The 17,027-nt window shown below is 46.2% G+C and overlaps 1 protein-coding gene across 12 annotated transcripts in view; it reads left to right on the forward strand.

Annotated features, from left to right (window-relative positions):
- The window catches only part of MYCBP2 (MYC binding protein 2), a 3,160,061-nt gene that overhangs the window by 531,059 nt on the left and 2,611,975 nt on the right, over positions 1-17,027 (forward strand). For all 12 annotated transcript variants that reach the window (XM_069639721.1, XM_069639717.1, XM_069639718.1 and 9 more), the window contains exons 13-14: positions 13,630-13,794; positions 14,408-14,566. In XM_069639721.1, coding sequence (XP_069495822.1) covers positions 13,630-13,794; positions 14,408-14,566 — 324 coding nt within the window. The remainder of the gene's footprint in view (positions 1-13,629; positions 13,795-14,407; positions 14,567-17,027) is intronic.

A 17,027-nucleotide genomic window follows, 5' to 3' on the forward strand; every position in this document is an offset into this window, starting at 1 on the left:
AACGACCCTCTGGAAAGGAACCAAGACAGAATTAACAGCCTGCAACAGATTCTGGAACCTCCAAATGTGGTCCAGAGTACTCTGAGCCCGGGGGTTAAGTCTGCATACCTGTTACTGGTCTCCCATAGGATCACAAGGGTATAAAGCCCTGACTCTAACTCATTCTTACCTGTCCTTTAGTGGTGAAACAGGGGTCGAGGATGCCTCTCTAGGAATTACTTAGTTTTTGGGATTGAGTTGAGTACTTACCTGAACTTGATCTAACTTTTTTTGACTCTTGTTTGTTTGTTTATTTTATTTCTATTGCGCTACGGACCCGGGAGTAAAAGGGCGCTTAGTACAAGTCACAAGGTACAGTACATGGTAATGAGCAGTAATAGTAGAGCAACAGATATATACAGAATATACCGACAGTAGAGGTAATAGCAACCAATAATGACAAAATGAGTCAACTGCAATATGTACAGTTTAAAGCGGAGTGTAACTTAAAGGTTGACTTTTTGTCAGAAGCCACCCAATGGCAAGTTTCCTGAACGACTGGAAGGATTTGGAAGACTTAATATTCAGTGGCAGGGTGTTCCAGAGTTTGGAGGCGAGGACAGTGAAGCTCGAGCCTCCGGCTCTTTTAGAGGTAAATCTAGGTACTGTAAGACATAAGGTATTGGAAGATCTCGTGGTTCTGATGGAAGATTTCATAGTGAATTTGTTAGTACGGTAGGGGGGGGGCTAGATGGTTGAGATCTTTGTAAGTAAGGCACAGGGTTTTTAGGTCGATTTTATGTTGGATGGTGAGCCATCTGCATGTAGTTCTAGTGGCAGAGATGTGCTCACGCCTGGGAATGTTTAGTGCTGCCTGTAGCGCATTATTTTGAAGGACTTGGAGTTTGCTAATTATCGTTTGGTTGGCGCCTAAGTAAAGGCTGTTGCAGTAGTCTAGCTTAGATTGTATAAGAGCTCTAGCTAGCGTGAAGGATCTGTTAGAGGAGAGAAATGGTCCACAGGCTCTAATTAGTTTTCCTGTATAGGCAGTGGCTGAAGCGGTCGAGTTGTCTTGTTTAGTGAGGTTAATATTGGCATCGAGATAGAAGCTAGGTGTTTTCACATTTTTGGCGACCGGGATTGTATTGCCATCAATTAAGATGTTGGCGTAGTTGGGACTTAGTTTATGTAACTTGTTTGGTGAACCAACAATGAGCAGTTCAGTCTTCTCGTCATTCAGGCAGAGGCCATGTGTGGCCATCCATGCCTGAATGACTGAGAAGATTTCATTGATCCTGGCTACATCAGTATTGTAATTACCCGAAATGGGGAGGAGTATCTGGGTGTCATCCGCGTAGTTCGTGTAGGTGACACCCAGACGGTCCAGTTTATCAAAGAGGGGCTTTGTAAAGATTGTATAGGGTCGGTGAAACACATGAGCCTTGTGGGACACCGCAAGTGATGGGGATGGGGTCTGCTTCTGCCTCCGGAGAGAAGACCCTCATGGTTCTATTAGCCAGGAAGGACTGTATCCACGAGACAGCAGAGGGGGAAAAGTGGGCGGCAGAGGAGAGGTGGTTGCAGAGTATCTTATGGTCAACCAGGTCGAAGGCTGCTGAGAGATCTAAGGGGAGTAGGATGGCAGCCTTGCCCTTATCTTTAATTTCATCAATCTGATTTTTAAGATCAACAAGGGCAGTTTCTGTTCCATGTTGAGGCCGGAAGCCAGACTGACGCAATCCGAGTAATTGGTTGGACTCTAGGTAATGCTGAATTTGCAAGTAAGCAACTCTGTCAAGGATTTTTAACATGGAGGGAACAGTTGTGATAGGCCTATAATTAGTAGGGATGGCTGGGTCCAAGGTCTGTTTTTTTAGTAGCGGGAGGACCCAAGACTGTTTCAAATTATTGGGTACCGAATTGGTGGAGAAAGACACATTTATGAGCTTAGAAATGAAGGGGGCGAGGTCTCTTGCTGCATCTTTTATAATCTGTGCAGGGCAACTGTCCCCTTTGCAGTTTGATGGTTTGAGGGAGGTTATGATTTTTTGCACTTCTAGTACGGTTACTTTTTTTAAGGTGAAGCCATGGTTAGTGTTAGGCGTGGTGGGTATCCTAGGGATGGGGGGGGGGTGGTTAGGGGTGGGGCTACTGTTGGAAAGTTATAGTTTTTTATTTCCAATTTTTGTTTGTAGGCCAGTGATTTTGTTCGCAAGGGCATCTTGGATACTAGTGCACCAGAGTTGGTCCTTCACGGACATGTCCGTAGGTGGATTGGGGTTTTCTAACTCCTTCAGGACGGTGAATAATTCTTTGGTACTGGAACTAGCATTACTTATTCTTATATTATAGGCTTCCTTTTTGGTGCGAATTATTTCTTTTTTATAAAGGGAGGATGCGTTGGTGAGATTGATTTTATGTTCCTCTGATGGGTTCATTTTCCAAAGGGTTTCCATTTTGGACTTTTTATTTCTTAGTATTTTAAGTTCTGGTGTGTACCAGGAGTTGAGATGTGCTTTAGGTTTACCTTTGCGTAGTTTTAGAGGGGCAACAAGGTCAATAGCTTTGGTCATGGCGTTATTGTAAGTGTCTACTAGTAGGTTAAGGTCCGATGTGTTGGGGGATCATATTTAGAGTGGGTAGAACCAGTGGGATGAGGGCTTCAGCGGTGATGTTCCGCTTATTTCTCGTCAGACATGCTGGTGCAGGTGGGCACTGTATAAAGTGTGGGTTATTAGTGTTAATGTCAAATGAAAGTAAGAAGTGGTTGGTCCATATAAGTGGTTGGGGGTCCTTGCAGATAATGTTGCAGTTATGGGCAGCGAGCCAGTCTAAGGTTCTGCTTTTCTGATGTGTGGGTAGGGTGTTAAGTTGAATGTAGTTCTGTTCGCAAAGTGCATTAGCAAGGGAGGATGCTGGAGTGTCGCGAGGATCGTTGAATCCCAAGTTAGTCACCTAGAATAATATTCTGTGATAAAGGTTTAGATTTTTCAGCTATGAGGGAAGTTATATCTTCCTCAAAGGAACCTATGGGACCAGGAGGTCTGTACATTAGTTCAAGGGAGATAGTATTCTTAGGGGTGGTTTGAATTTTAATGGATAGGTGTTCACAGGAATTTAGAGGAAGGGAGGTCACGGATCTAATGTCAAGCGAGGATTTGAATAGAAGTGCTACACTTCCTCCACGGGCATTGGGTCTGTCGGCCCTGAGGATGGAGTAGTTGTCTGGAACCGCGAGGGTTAGAGACGGACCTGCTGCAGCATGAAGCCAGGTTTCTGTGGTGGCGAGGAAATCTAGATTTGCTGAACGGATGTCGGCAATTTCCGTAGGGTGGGCCACAAGGGATCTAACATTGAGTAGGGCTCCTTTTGAGAGGCATAGTGTTTGCGATGATGTTTTTCTTCGTGACTTTAGTTGTAGGATTGTTGGTCATTTTGTTAAGTTAGGTGGGGAGTCTATAGCCTAGTCTGCCGTTACGGGTCATGAGGTTAGGGTGGGCTGTGGGGCGATCTTCTAGCATGTTGCGTGAGTTCTGGATATTGGCAGAATGGTCATCTATGACAAGGTTAGGTGGAGCGTTACCTAAAGTAATGCTGATTTTAGTACTGAGGTCTGTAGGTGCCCTATAGGGGAAAGGAGGCCAGGAGGGCAGGAAGGGTGTGGGGCAGGGAATGGGGTGGTGTCTGGGACAGCCAAGCTTGGCGAGTCCATTGCTGAATGGGATATAATTGTTTCTGCTACATGGCGTGCAGTCGGGCATTATGCAGAATGGGAACATGAGTACTAGCCAGGCTGGTATAGTTCAGATACAGATTTGGAGCGGGATACTAGGGGATGGTGGATGTTGTAGGCTACGCTAATGCTTGTAAGCCCTGGGGCAGACAGGCTAGTTAGAGAGAGCGCTAGATTCGGAATTGAAGCACACTTGCAAAGTGGCTTGTAGATGGCACGGCTAACAGGCAAATTTAAGGTAACAGCTAGCTAGCGACCATAGGGCATAACACAATCGGATATGGTCTGTTAGCGACCATAAGGCACAACTAAAATAACTCTTATTAATTGTTAGCAAAGATTTTTTTCTGCGCCTTTCCCTCCATAGATTTCAATGGGACTGGCATTCTTTTTGCTTGTTTGAACACAGTCCTGACTTTTTAGAGGTAAGTAAAGCCTTCTACATTACTACCCTTGCTTGCTTTGCTCGTTCTTATGGAGAAACTGACAATTCCAAAAGACTGTTAGTCTCTTTACAAATTCTTGTATTTTTACAATTACACACATCACCTTTCTGTGAAGAGCATTTGGTATACTTTGCATTCTTGTATATTTTTATATAATGGCTTTTTGGTCACTTTTCATCTGTGCCTAAAACAAGCTGGTGGAAGCTGTGATATTTGTACTGCTTTTATTTTACTTGTGTGCTTTTGCATTTACCACAAATGGCGACTGAAGGTGGCTAGCACCCTAAGACCGTGCCATGACATTTTACGCTTGTTCTTTGGCCATATTCTTTGGCGTTCGACCTGCCTTTTCCGGACAGGAAAGGCATTATATGGAAATCAATTTCCCGGGAAAAGCGGCTTCTTTTGCGGGCCAAGAGGCTTTGTGTGTAAGCCAGAGGAAGGGACTTGGACGGTCTAGTCCCATTCTACATACTCTGGTGTCTGAAAGACTGTTGCTGGGCAGATGTGATGACCATTGGTTGTCCATGATTAGACAACCTCTGGTTGTTTAAATGGTGCAGATCCTAGCATTGGTGGGCTTGGGCTTGCTCCCAGCCTGAATCTTGGATAAAAGGAGGGCTCCTGCAATTGTTCATCATTTTCATTGTTGGAACCAAGACCTCTACAAAGAAGAGCAGACTGCCAAGGGCTCTAAGAAGACGCCTGCAGCTGGACCAGCTTCAACTCCAGTGGTGTCTGGGTAAAGCCCTGCACCTATACCCTAATCTTAAGCAGGCCTTTGTTGGTGCTTTAACCCAGGAGCGGTGGGAACTAGTCCCGACCCCTGCTCGAGGATCAGTGCCTGCTGACCCTTAGGAAGTGTCCCTGGACCAACCAGTGGACTGACCAGTGCTCTCCTGGGCTTCCACGTTGCAGCCATCGCTGTTCCAGACAGAGGCTTGGAACTTTGCAGATCTTCAGCTTGTGCCACAAGTCGTCTGCTCCTGCAATTTCAGCCGTCTCACTCTAAGGGAAGCTGTGCTGGGGCTGCTCTTATCAGCCTCTGTACGATCGCCAGTCGCCTCCTGACCGCAGTAACCTTGTTGATTGGGTCTTCTTAGTGTCCCTCAGGTGTCCTGTAACCGTCTCTCCCACGGAAGTCTTCCTTTGTCTTTTGTTTGGGGGTTCAACAGGAAGCTTTATTGAACTGGTTCCTATGAACCGCAACAGACATATCTCTGCTGTCTAGACAACCCTCGAGGTTGGAACAAGTCTATAAGTCTGGAACCTACACAAGTGAAATCCGGAACATCCCAAACCGGGGAAGGTGGGGTAAGTGTACATATCTCTTGCTTTCTCCCCCTGTCTCCCATGGGTATTTTTGGCATAACGTACTGACCCTAACACACTCTGGCCTGACCTTTAGTGGTGGAAGAGATTCTTTGCAGGAGAGTCTCAAGCGCTTTTCCCCATTGGTTTACATTGGGGTTTTACCTTCTTTGCTGCATCCCCTGGGGCTTCTTGTACTCGTACCAGCCTCTACACCTTTTCATTAGGGACTTTTATGGTTCTCCCTGGGGTCTCTTGCCCAATCCGCACATGTGGTGTGGAACCGAGGCTTACCTGACTTTTTGCCCATGCACGCGGATTGCCTACTGACTTTGTTCTGTTTATTTGAATGGGAATGTTCTACTCGCTTGTCACTCTTAGTTGACTTTTGGTGTACGTACCTGCCCGCATTTTTCCTGCATCCTTGGGTTAGCTAATTTTTTGAGCGAGTTCAACACTAGAATATTAACACTGATCTGTGGGGTTTTTTTTAAACTTTCTTTTTCGTCAGACGGTTACAGGTCTATAACATTGGTACACTTTACAGCATGTGGCATGGTCGTACAATATTAAATAAGTAATACAACATACGTCATTGCATATTAAGTCACTCATTATCTGTAGTTTTAATGCATTTTTAAAGTACCTCTTTTTGGTGACGCTATTTTCCCTGAAGTGCGATTGCTTAGTAATTCTTACTAAAATGTATCCTGTGTTTTAGAATTGATTTACCCCCTCTAAAGCCCTCATTTACTGTAATGTGTGAATTAGTATTTTTCAAATACTATGCTCCAGAGGTCTAGAAGAATAACTGTGACGTTATTGTGACTACAAATGCTGTAGGACACGTTTAACTATTTTAATATCAGGCTCTCTACTCGCCCTGTTTTTCTATATGCTGTGTGTTCCTTATCACCAGATATTAGTTTGAGGGGATTGGGTCCTCCGACGTATTCCATATTTATGACACAGTAATCACCACAGCTGTGCTGCTTAGGAAAATCTATCTGCGTCCTGCGTCGATGACGTTGATACGCCGCCCTCAAGGACCTCGGCCGACGTCACTGGATGTTATAAGTAGGACGCACAATGCCCATAGCCTCAATTCCGTTTTTTCCGCGAACCTGTTCACTTCGGAGATCTCGGCACGCCTCAACTCTTAGTTTCTGTTCTGTATTGGTTCTTCGAAGCTGTTTGTTTGTGAAGTTATCCTTCGTGATGTCTACCTCGTCTTCCACCCCGCGTCCGGGGTTCAAGAAGTGCGGGTCCAAGATGTCGGTGACGGACTCGCACAACGCCTGCCTCTGGTGCCTCGGGGAGGCCCATGACACGGATGATTGTGTCGACTGCCACATCGTCGTCAGAAGTCCAGTGGATCTCGGTCCCGGAGTAGGTCCCGCCACACCTCTGCCTCTTCGAGGCACTCCGGGAAGCGCCTTCATCGGTCGCCTTTCCCGTCCTCATCCGAGGACTCTGCTCATCGGCGGGTCGCTTATCCGACCAAGCATGCGACGCCAGAGGAATGGGCTTCCTTCGGTAAGAAAATGCTAGACACCGCTCGTACGCCCTCGGGCATGGGTGGTCGGCAGGATTCGCGGGAAAGGTCCCACTCGGACAAGGGGAATCGTTCACGTCATGCCCGTTCCAGGTCCCGGTCCTCGACGCGCTCGAGACCGTGTGCACCTGTGATGTCTTCGAGGAAGACGTCGACGCCTGTGGCGCCGAGATTGTCGAAGGACTATTTCGAGGCTCTGCCTCCAAAGAAGTTGTCAACGCCATCGGCGCCCAGGCTGTCAAGGGACACGCTCGGGGCTCCACCCTCGAGGCCTGTGTCGACGCCGTCGATGCTGTTGGCGCCGCGTTCGGCGTCAACGCCGATTCATTCGACGCCTTTCGAGGCTGTTTCGACAGGGGTACCCCGGGGCACGGTGGACCCCCTAGAAAGGCTCTGGCCAAGGTCAAGCATGGCTTTGTTCACTATTCTGTGCCCTCTTTCCGCCATCTTGAGTACATTTCGGAGGTGGATGAGGGCTCTGATGATGGCATGGTTCCTGATATGGTGCCAGATGAGATTCTCTCGGGCCACAGCCAGTTTCAGGACCTGCTTCAGTCCCTACACGACGCCAGTGGTCTGGACACCTCTCCGGAGGTGGAGTTTTGTAGGCCAGAGCCTGGCACTCATGCCGACTCCTCGTACCGGCGCCTTATGTCTAGGGTCACCGAGTACTTGGGGTGGTCTGCTCCCCCAGGGGATTTTCTTCAGGATGACCTTACGGAAATCCTCGACCAAGTTCAACCAACTGACCCGGTACTGCCGTTCCATATGGCTCTATAGAGGAGGGTGGCGGCAGCTTGGACTGCTCCGGAGAGTCTCCCGGCAGTGGGCAAGTCTTTGCTGTGAAAATACCGCCCAGCCAGTAGCGACCCCTGCTACTTGACCAAGCACCCCACTTCGGAGAGTTTGGTGGTGCAGGCGGCTACGGCCCCAGCAAAGCAGGCGTCTTATCCTACCATCCCTCCTCATAGGGACAAGCGTTTTGATGGTTGGGCGAAGAAAGTGTTTTCTTCAGGGGGTATGGCGCTTCAGGCGGCCAACTCCGTATGTGCCTTGTCACGTTTCACACACACTCTGTGGAACTGTTTCCTTAGCGGCTGAACATATTCACGAAGGGTACGAACGGGATGGTTTTCTTGCTATGGTCCAGGATAGCAAGGATGCCATGTGTGAGGCTGTTCAGTCGGGTTTGGACATGGCAGATTGCATCAGCCGGTCCATGGCGGCGAGCACCGTAATACGCAGGTATGCGTGGTTGCGGAAGTCGGGGTTTTCTCCTGATGTGCAGGCCCGGCTCCTCAACATGCCCTCTGACGCTGAAGATCTTTTTTGGCAGCAAGGCTGACAAGAGCCTTGAGAGGTTGCAGACCTCCAAAGCTGCAGCGAAGTCGTTGGGCGCTGCAGTTCGCCAACCTCCGCCTTTTCGTCCTAGGGGACAGCAATGGAGGGGAGGTTCCTTTTCGTTATTACTCATCATTTGGTAAAGCAAGAGGAGCTGCCAGTCAAACCGTAGGAGTGCCAGAGGTGGAAAACAAGGTACTCGAGGTGCCAAGGCCGCTCGGGCTGTTGCCTCTTTGCCCTCAGGCAATGCCGCAGCCGCTTCAGCTCAGTCATGAGGCAATGTCCCATGGTTCGCCGGTTCGGGGAAGGCTGGCGCAGCATCTTGTAGAGTGGCGTGCCATTACTTCAGATGTGTGGGTTCTGGAGATCATAGCCCACGGCTACTGTCTTCCTTTCCGGCAGAGGCCTCACAACATTCCACCAGGGAATCTCTCTTTAAAGAGTCCAGATCCGCTCCTTGCGCAGGAAATTCAATCCCTGCTGGAGAAAGGCGCCATAGAACTGGTGCCTGTAGCGGAGAATAACAAGGGATGGTATTCCCCTTATTTTTTGATTTCCAAGAAAGACGGGGGGGATTGAGACCCATCATGGACTTGCACGGTTTGAACAAACTCCTCAGGAAGGACAAGTTTAAGATGGTTACTCTGTCTCAAGTCCTCCAGGCCCTTCAACTTCAGGACTGGTTGGTGTCTCTCGACCTCAAGGATGCTTATTTTCATGTGCCGATCCATCCAAAGCACAAGAAATACTTAAGGTTCGTGGTTGGCGACTCGCACTTTGGGTTTCGGGTCCTGCCGTTCGGATTGACCTCCGCCCGAGGGTTTTCACCAAGCTCATGGTAGTGGTGGCAGCGCATCTCAGGAAAGGGGGGATTCACGTCTACCCCTACCTGGACGATTGGTTGATCAGGGCGCGCTCTCCCGAGCAAGTCCTGGATCATCTGTCAGTCACCTGCCACTCCCTCCACAAGCTGGGCTTCTCCCTCAACTTAAAGAAGTCCCATTTGACGCCAACTCAGAGGCTCCAGTACATCAGAGCAGTGCTCGACACGTCCCTGGGGCAGTGTTTTCCTCCCCAGGTGAGGGCTCATCACATTCAGCAGATGGTGAACAAGTTTCAGCTTGGCCAGAGTCTCCCAGCGTTCGAGTTCTTGAGATTGCTCGGCCTCATGGCATCCTGCATTCTTCTGGTGCCAGAGGCCAGGTTGCGGATGAGATCTTTGCAATGGACACTCAAGCTCCAGTGGTCTCAGTCCTCCGGCAGGATGTCGGACCCTGTTCAGGTGTCGTCCTCGGTCGCCCAGGACCTTCTGTGTTGGGCCGTCGAAGGCAATCTGATGAAGGGGGCTCCTTTTTGGCTACCCTGGCCAGAGGTGACGATCGTGATGGACGCATCCCTCACGGGATGGGGAGCTCATGCCAACGAGTTGACAGTCAGCGGTCGTTGGTCTCCGTCGGAGTCCAGACTCCATATCAATCTGTTGGAGCTGAGGGCCGTCAGGCTTGCCCTGAAGGCTTTTCTGCCGACTGTGCGAGGAAAGAATGTTCTGATCCTGACGGACAACACAGTGGCCATGCACTACCTCAACAAAAAGGGGGGGGGCAGGGTCACTTCCTCTGTGCAGGGAGGCGATGCAGCTCTGGTTCTGGGCAATCCAGTAGGAAGTTTCGATCTCGGCAGTTCATCTGGCCGGAGACTAAAACGAGACAGCGGACGCTGTGAGCAGGCAGAGTGCGATCTCTCACGAGTGGGAGTTGGCTCAGGAGATTCTCCTGGATATCTTCGCCCTTTGGGGGACCATTCAAGTTGATCTCTTTGCCTCCAGTGTCAACCGGAAGTGCGAAAGGTTCTTCTTGCGGGAATCTCCTCCAAGAGGAGCCTTAGGAGACGCGTTTGTGGTGGAGTGGTCATTCCCACTGCTGTACGGGTTTCCTCCAGTCCCCGTCACCCCGCAAGTGCTACAGAGGTTTACGAAGGTTCGGTTCCCGGATTATCCTCATTGCTCCGGCGTGGGCCCGGAGGACCTGGTACCCAAACCTTCTCGACTTGTCCATCTGCCCTCCACGTCGTCTTCCCTACCGAGACGATCTGCTCTCACGGGAGGGGGGGTCAGGTTCTCCATCCAGAGGTCAGATCCCTCAACCTTCACACTTGGTTTCTGAAAGGTTGAGGTATAAGGATTGGGACCTCCCTGAAGACGCGATGGAGGTGTTGCTTTCGGCCAGAAGGCCCAGAAACAAAGTCCCTGTACCGTTGGCGAATGTTCTGCGACTGGTGCAGGGTTAAGAATGTGGATCCTTTTGCATGTGACATTCCTGTGGTTCTGTCTTTTTTGCTTTCTTTAGCCCACAGGGGCTTGCAAGTGGGTACCGTTAAAGGTTACCTGGCGGCGCTGTCCATATTTAAGCGCTCGTCTGAAGAGTGTTCTTATTTTAAAATTCCTTTAATTTCTCAGTTTCTAAAAGGGCTCACTGTGTTCCCTCCGTCACCTTTCCAGGTGCCCGGTTGGGATTTGAACCTTGTCCTCAAGTTTCTGATGGGTGCTCCGTATGAGCCTTTGCATTCATGCCCTTTGAGACTGTTAACTCTTAAAACTGTATTTTTGGTTGAGGTCACTTCCGATCGCAGAGTGAGTTACAGGCACTATGAGTTAAGCCACCCTTCACTGTATTTCATAAGGACAGGGTTGTCCTTAGAGTTTGTCCTTCCTTTCTTCTAAAGGTGATGTCGGAATTTCATTTAGATCAGACGGTTGTTCTTCCGGCATTTTATCCTCCTCCACATCCTGCTAAGGAAGAGGAGAGGCTCCATAGGCTCGATCCTAGGAGAGCTTTAAGCTTTTATATTTCACGCATGTCCCGGGTCAGAGTGGACGATCAACTCTTCATTGGTTATGCTGGAAAGCGTTTGGGACAAGCTGTGACTAAGCAGACTTTGTCTCGCTGGATTATTCTGGCTATCTCTGAGTGTTACCGCTTGGCGTGTAAGGACCCACCGGTCCGTTTGCGGGACCATTCTACCAGGGGTATGGCTGCCTCTACTGCCCTACAGAGGGGTGTTCCTATTCGTTACATCTATGATGCAGCCACCTGGGCTTCAGTCCATAATTTTGTACGTCACTACTCCCTAGATTCCATCCGTGGGCAAGATCTGGCCTTTGGCAAGGCGGTCCTTTGCTCCGCAATTTGATTGGGCATTCTAAATTTCTGTATTTTAATTTCTTTTCCCACCTCCTTGCATTGGTACTGCTTTGGGAGTCTGTCATAGATATGGAATATGTCGGAGGACCCAATCCCCTCGAAGAACAAGTTACTCTCTTACCTGGTGACGTTCTTTCGATGGGATGGTCCGACGACGTATTCCATATCGCTCCCTCCCTGCCTTCCCCGCTACAGAATTTCTTATGCGATTGCAGCTTGCGTTTGCGCAAGACTTTGTGTGGTCAGACTGGCAGAAGACTGGTGCCACACGTTCTGGGGGAAAAAACGACAACTGAGGCTACGGGCGTCGTGCGTCCTACTTATAACATCCAGTGCCGTCGTAGAAGGTCCTCGAGGGCGGCGTATCGACGTCATCGACGCAGGACGCAGACGCCGAAAGATTTTCCGAAGCAGCACAGCTGTGGTGATTACTGTCATAGATATGTAATACGTCATCGGACCATCCCATCGAAGGAACGTTACCAGGTAAGAGAGTAACTTGTTCATCTACAATATTGTAAGGAGTGTAATGTCTTTTATGACCATGTTCTGCTCTTGTACAGGCACTAGAGATTGTAACTGTTTTTAATATCTTTTTGCCAAAGCAGCCACCCGAGAATCTCCCCCCCCCCTCCCCTTCGGGTGTCTATAATTAAATAGTGGGCCCATATTTTAATATAGGGGTGTGGAGTGTCTTAATTGACATGCACTGGTATTTTTACTCTTTGTATTGTTTACTAAAGCCTCTAACGAATAGAGGTATATATTAGTAACTGTGTATATTTTTCCATTATACCAGTGTCGTGTATTTTCTATGGACAAGTGTGTGGACTAAATATACCTTTCAGTCTACTTCCCCTTCCTAGAGTTGAGCCCAACTACTCTGCCACGATAGAGTTTTTGGCTTCCCTTTTGGGCTGGGGCTCTGCCCCCACCTTAAGGTTAGTGGATGCGCAGCCCTTACAGTGGCCTCTTTAAAATACACCTTAAGAACATAAGGCTAGAAGACACAGCCTGAACATAAAACTAGCAGTCCATGCACACAATTGCCACTGGATACATCACCCAAGTCAAGGGCATGTGGGGCGGCTGCAGCAGCATCCTTTAGCAACACCATCTTTCCAAGCAAATGACTGCTATTCTGAGGACAATGGTGGGTGCAAGTGCAGGCTGAGACACTCCTGTGGCAACCCATTCAGTGCTTGGCAACGTCTAGCAGTTCACTGACAGTTCTGGGAGGGCTCCATCTTATCACATACTTTGGTTTCCCACTCTATTGCTTGCAACTCCCCTGCTTGGTGTTCTCCAGATGCAGTCTGTGATGCCATGCACATAGCACTGAAAACAGGACAGGGCAGCCGCTTGGTCGCCAAGGTCTCTTTCTTTATATATTATTTTATAGAGGTTCGCTCTCACAATTATGCTTTGTCTTTGTAAGGCTGTGCTCCGAAACCTTAATGTCCAATCTTACTTAACCATTTGAGTGTGAACCCCCTCTACTGTGCAAAACACAATCCACTTATGCCAAGCATCCGGCTGTTATGCTAAAAAAGGGACCATGAACTTGGAGTACAGTTGTCACTTGTCCTGAGTAACAGAATTACACAGTCGTTCTTAGTAGGTAAAGCCTTTGGGATAAAGCACACTGCACCCCTCGATAATCATACAAAAAGGCTTTTACCAAACAGCTGAACCTGGGGAAGGAGACTCTAAGAAACAGGATTTGATGGTATCCTAACCGTGAGGTAATAAGGGCCCTCTCAGTGGGATACAATCTGTATTTGCATCTCTGATGAGGGCTCATCATGGAAAACATCAAAACTAGATACGTACAGTCAAACATACACATATCTCCACACCAGAGTGCCAGAATTAGATATTCGGTCTCCCAATGTAAAACTAGTGGGTCATGGCCAAATGTGATTACAGTAAGTTATCTTAATGACACGCATTCACCATTTGTGTCGTTGAATTGTATGCAATTATATTGAGACGATTTAATAAATCTGTTGTAATGCAAAACTAATGCGGTGGTTTGATTTTCCAACTATACTTTTATTTTAGCCAAGAGCAGACGTCAGTCGAAGCCTTACAAGCCTAAAAAAATGATCAAAGTTGATGGAAAGATTGTGGTACACACAGCTTGCAATAATGGAAGCAGTTCCGTCACTACGAAGGATGGAGAGCTCTTCATGTTTGGAAAAGATGCAATTTATTCTGACAGCTCTTGTAAGTTAAGTGTGTAATTGGTCATTTGTAATTAGGCTATTGGAGACAGCCAGGGATGGGGGGAGGGAGGAGTTCAGAGAGGTTGACGGGCGGAGGGTTGGGGGGGGGTATATTCCAAGTTTAAAAAGGGAATCGCACTAATGAAAATGTTAGCAATCGTCCAGTCCACTGCAGATAGGATTTACAAAACTCATTCATGTAAAAACGGAAGGAATTTGCTTTGCAACCTCCATTTGAATAATTAACACCAGCAGCCTTAAAAAATGTAAACCATATTGCTTTTTACTCATCCCTGGAAGTCCAATTGTTTCGAAATATTAATGTTTGGGTGCTGATGCACTTGTATATGTACGCTTATGATGAGCAAACTTAAGTATATTTTTTTCCCCTCCTTTGCACAACTTGCTTTATTTGTATGCTGCTTAATTGAGTAGACTAACATTTGTACAACCCTCTGTTTCATTCACATATTACGATTTCAGTGATAGTTAATTTTTCATTTCCCCAAAGTTCCAAGCACCCTTTGGGAGACTCATTACAAAAATCAAAAATGTTCTCTTCATTTTAGTGTTTTCCCTGTGCAATGGTTAATCTGTGACTTTTTATTTTTCAGGTTTGGTTACGGATTTGAAAGGGCATTTTGTAACTCAGGTTGCTATGGGCAAAGCCCATACATGTGCTTTGACCAAGAGTGGCGAAGTCTGGAGCTTTGGTGTTAACAACAAAGGACAATGTGGACGGGATACAGGTTCTATGAGTCAAGGAGTGAAGGGTGAGCACCAAACATAAATATGATCTTGACTGAAGGTGCTTTTGCAATCCCTAGATAATTGTAAAGTAGGGTTGTGTGTTCACTGGCAAAGAACAAGTAATGAGTCCTGGCTCACAGTTACACAGTTGTGAGCCCATGCCATCCTTATAATTACATATTTATGTATTAAAAACAATATTTGGTTAGCCATGATAAAATGCAAATGACAAGATGATTGACTGCATGTGCATTCTCTCCACAATGATATACCACCTACATATCTATATAGTAAAGTTATGTATTACCCAATAAACATCACACTTTGAATCATTCAACCTTTCCACCAAGAGATGGCCTATGTCTGAAGCATAGAGGCACAGAGAAAAATGAAATGTGTTGCTAAAGTTAATGCACACTTAACGTTTGTGGTCTCTCACACCAAAATGTACCTGTTTAGTTATATGGTCAACCTATAAAAATCCTGCAATAATGACATTCTTCATAATATACAACTAAATAATATAACCATATACAGCATCCACTGTTTGCCTGCCATACATACAGTGTATATACATTTAAAATTCACCACACCATTTTGAGTGTCTAAACCTCAACATGGTTCTCTGATTATATTGTCTGAAACTGTTTCTATCCAGTACGATCTGGAGTCTCCAAACGGCCAAGAACAACTTGAGTTACACAATTTTCCTTAATTTTAACAGGCCTTTCAAGAAAATAATGTGGTTTAGCAAATTACAATTTGATGCAATGATTTTAATTTTAATTTAGCCTAAATGGCCAGATATGTATTTGTGTAACCAGTCCTGATATGAAGATGGGATTTTATCTCTGTCCACTTACTAAAATAAATGTTCATTTTCTGTTATTAGTTTCTCATCCAAAGTCAACCTCCGAAAGTGAAACTACTCAAAATGAGAATGTCAAAGGTTGACTTGCCAAAAATACGATTCTCACAAAGTTAACCTATATCTGTAAACTTAACCTATTGAAATAGTTGTTCATTGCATTCTTTTGGAAGTGAATATGGTGCTATTTGGGGTGGGCGAGGTCCCGTGTTCTTTGAATGGCTTTCATTTTTAGATTATACTGAATAGACAACAGTGCCAGTTCAGTGGGGCATGGGGCAGGTTGGGGGAGCCATGGGGTTTGCTCCATTTTGTGATGTATTTTATTTAACTTATATTCAGATCTTTTTTTTTTTACATTGGATAGGTAGAAGTTCAAAAATAACATGGATAGGCAAAACAAATTGAACTTTTCATCCATTTTCCATTCTTGCAGAACAGTGAAACTCCATCTTATAGTCACTACCCTGAAGTATTCATTGCCCACCAAGGATATTTACTTTACACTGTATTACTTCTCAAAACATGTCAAACTGATACATATGCAGACAGAAGCAAGCAGGAGAGTATCCAATTCCATAATGATTTTCTTATCATCTACAGTTTCATACATATAACTCATTAACACAGTCCGATATTGCCAGAAACCTTTATCAGCCTTTGTAAACCGAATCATCTAATGTTGGGACTGCATTCACAAATCAGGCACTCTATTCTCAATAGAAGACTTTTCCTACTGCTGTTTCTTGGTATGCTTTGTACCCCAAACACAAGTTTGAGATGTATAGATTTGTTTTTTATTGTATATATGGTTTGTACAAACATCACACACAATATATTTATATAATTATAACCTAGACAATATCACATACACAAAAAAAACTTAAATAGATTAAAATAGCAACACTAAAAAACAACCCTGCATCACATTAGAACCTTTCAGCTGCCTCAAGCTCCCCAACTACCTTAATTGTATTGTGGATGGATTTGTAGAACGCGGACATGGCCCAGAGGCGTCTATGCGCTAATTCCACCTACCTAAAGGGCAAAAGGATCCCCCCCATTCCTCATAAATTCGTTTGCTAAAGTGCACTGATCAATTTTAGATAATTACCCGAAACCAACCACCCCCAAAACTCATTTGACTTCAAAAATGTATTCACTGTCATACAGACACATTCTAAAACAAAACCTGAGAATAATTCATAGATTACATTTCTTGCATAAACACACACTATAATTACATTATTCCAGGGAGTACCTTGGACTTTGCACAAACAGCACCCTCATCTTTTAGCAAACCTTTTCTCTGGCCCAAATTTCAATTGTGTGCAGTTGATCGAGTCTAAATCTCATAAATACCAACCGATACTTATGATTTGCAAACCGCTTTAGCTATTCCGGCAAGGGATTGTATTTTCTTACTTAGCCTGCATACTCCTTCAGGGAAGTGGATGCTTTAATTTTCTCACACTGTTTAACCCACTCAAATTGACGTAACTTTAACTTAACTCTGACCCGATTATTCATCAGAAGATCTTTAACACGCCCCCCCTCCCTGTTTCTTAAATATTCCTTATATTCCTTTCTAAAACTATTTAATACTCCAGAAGTCT

This window comes from Ambystoma mexicanum, chromosome 7q (genome assembly GCF_040938575.1).
Source record: "Ambystoma mexicanum isolate Mex_15411 chromosome 7q, UKY_AmexF1_1, whole genome shotgun sequence".
Lineage (NCBI taxonomy): Eukaryota > Metazoa > Chordata > Amphibia > Caudata > Ambystomatidae > Ambystoma > Ambystoma mexicanum.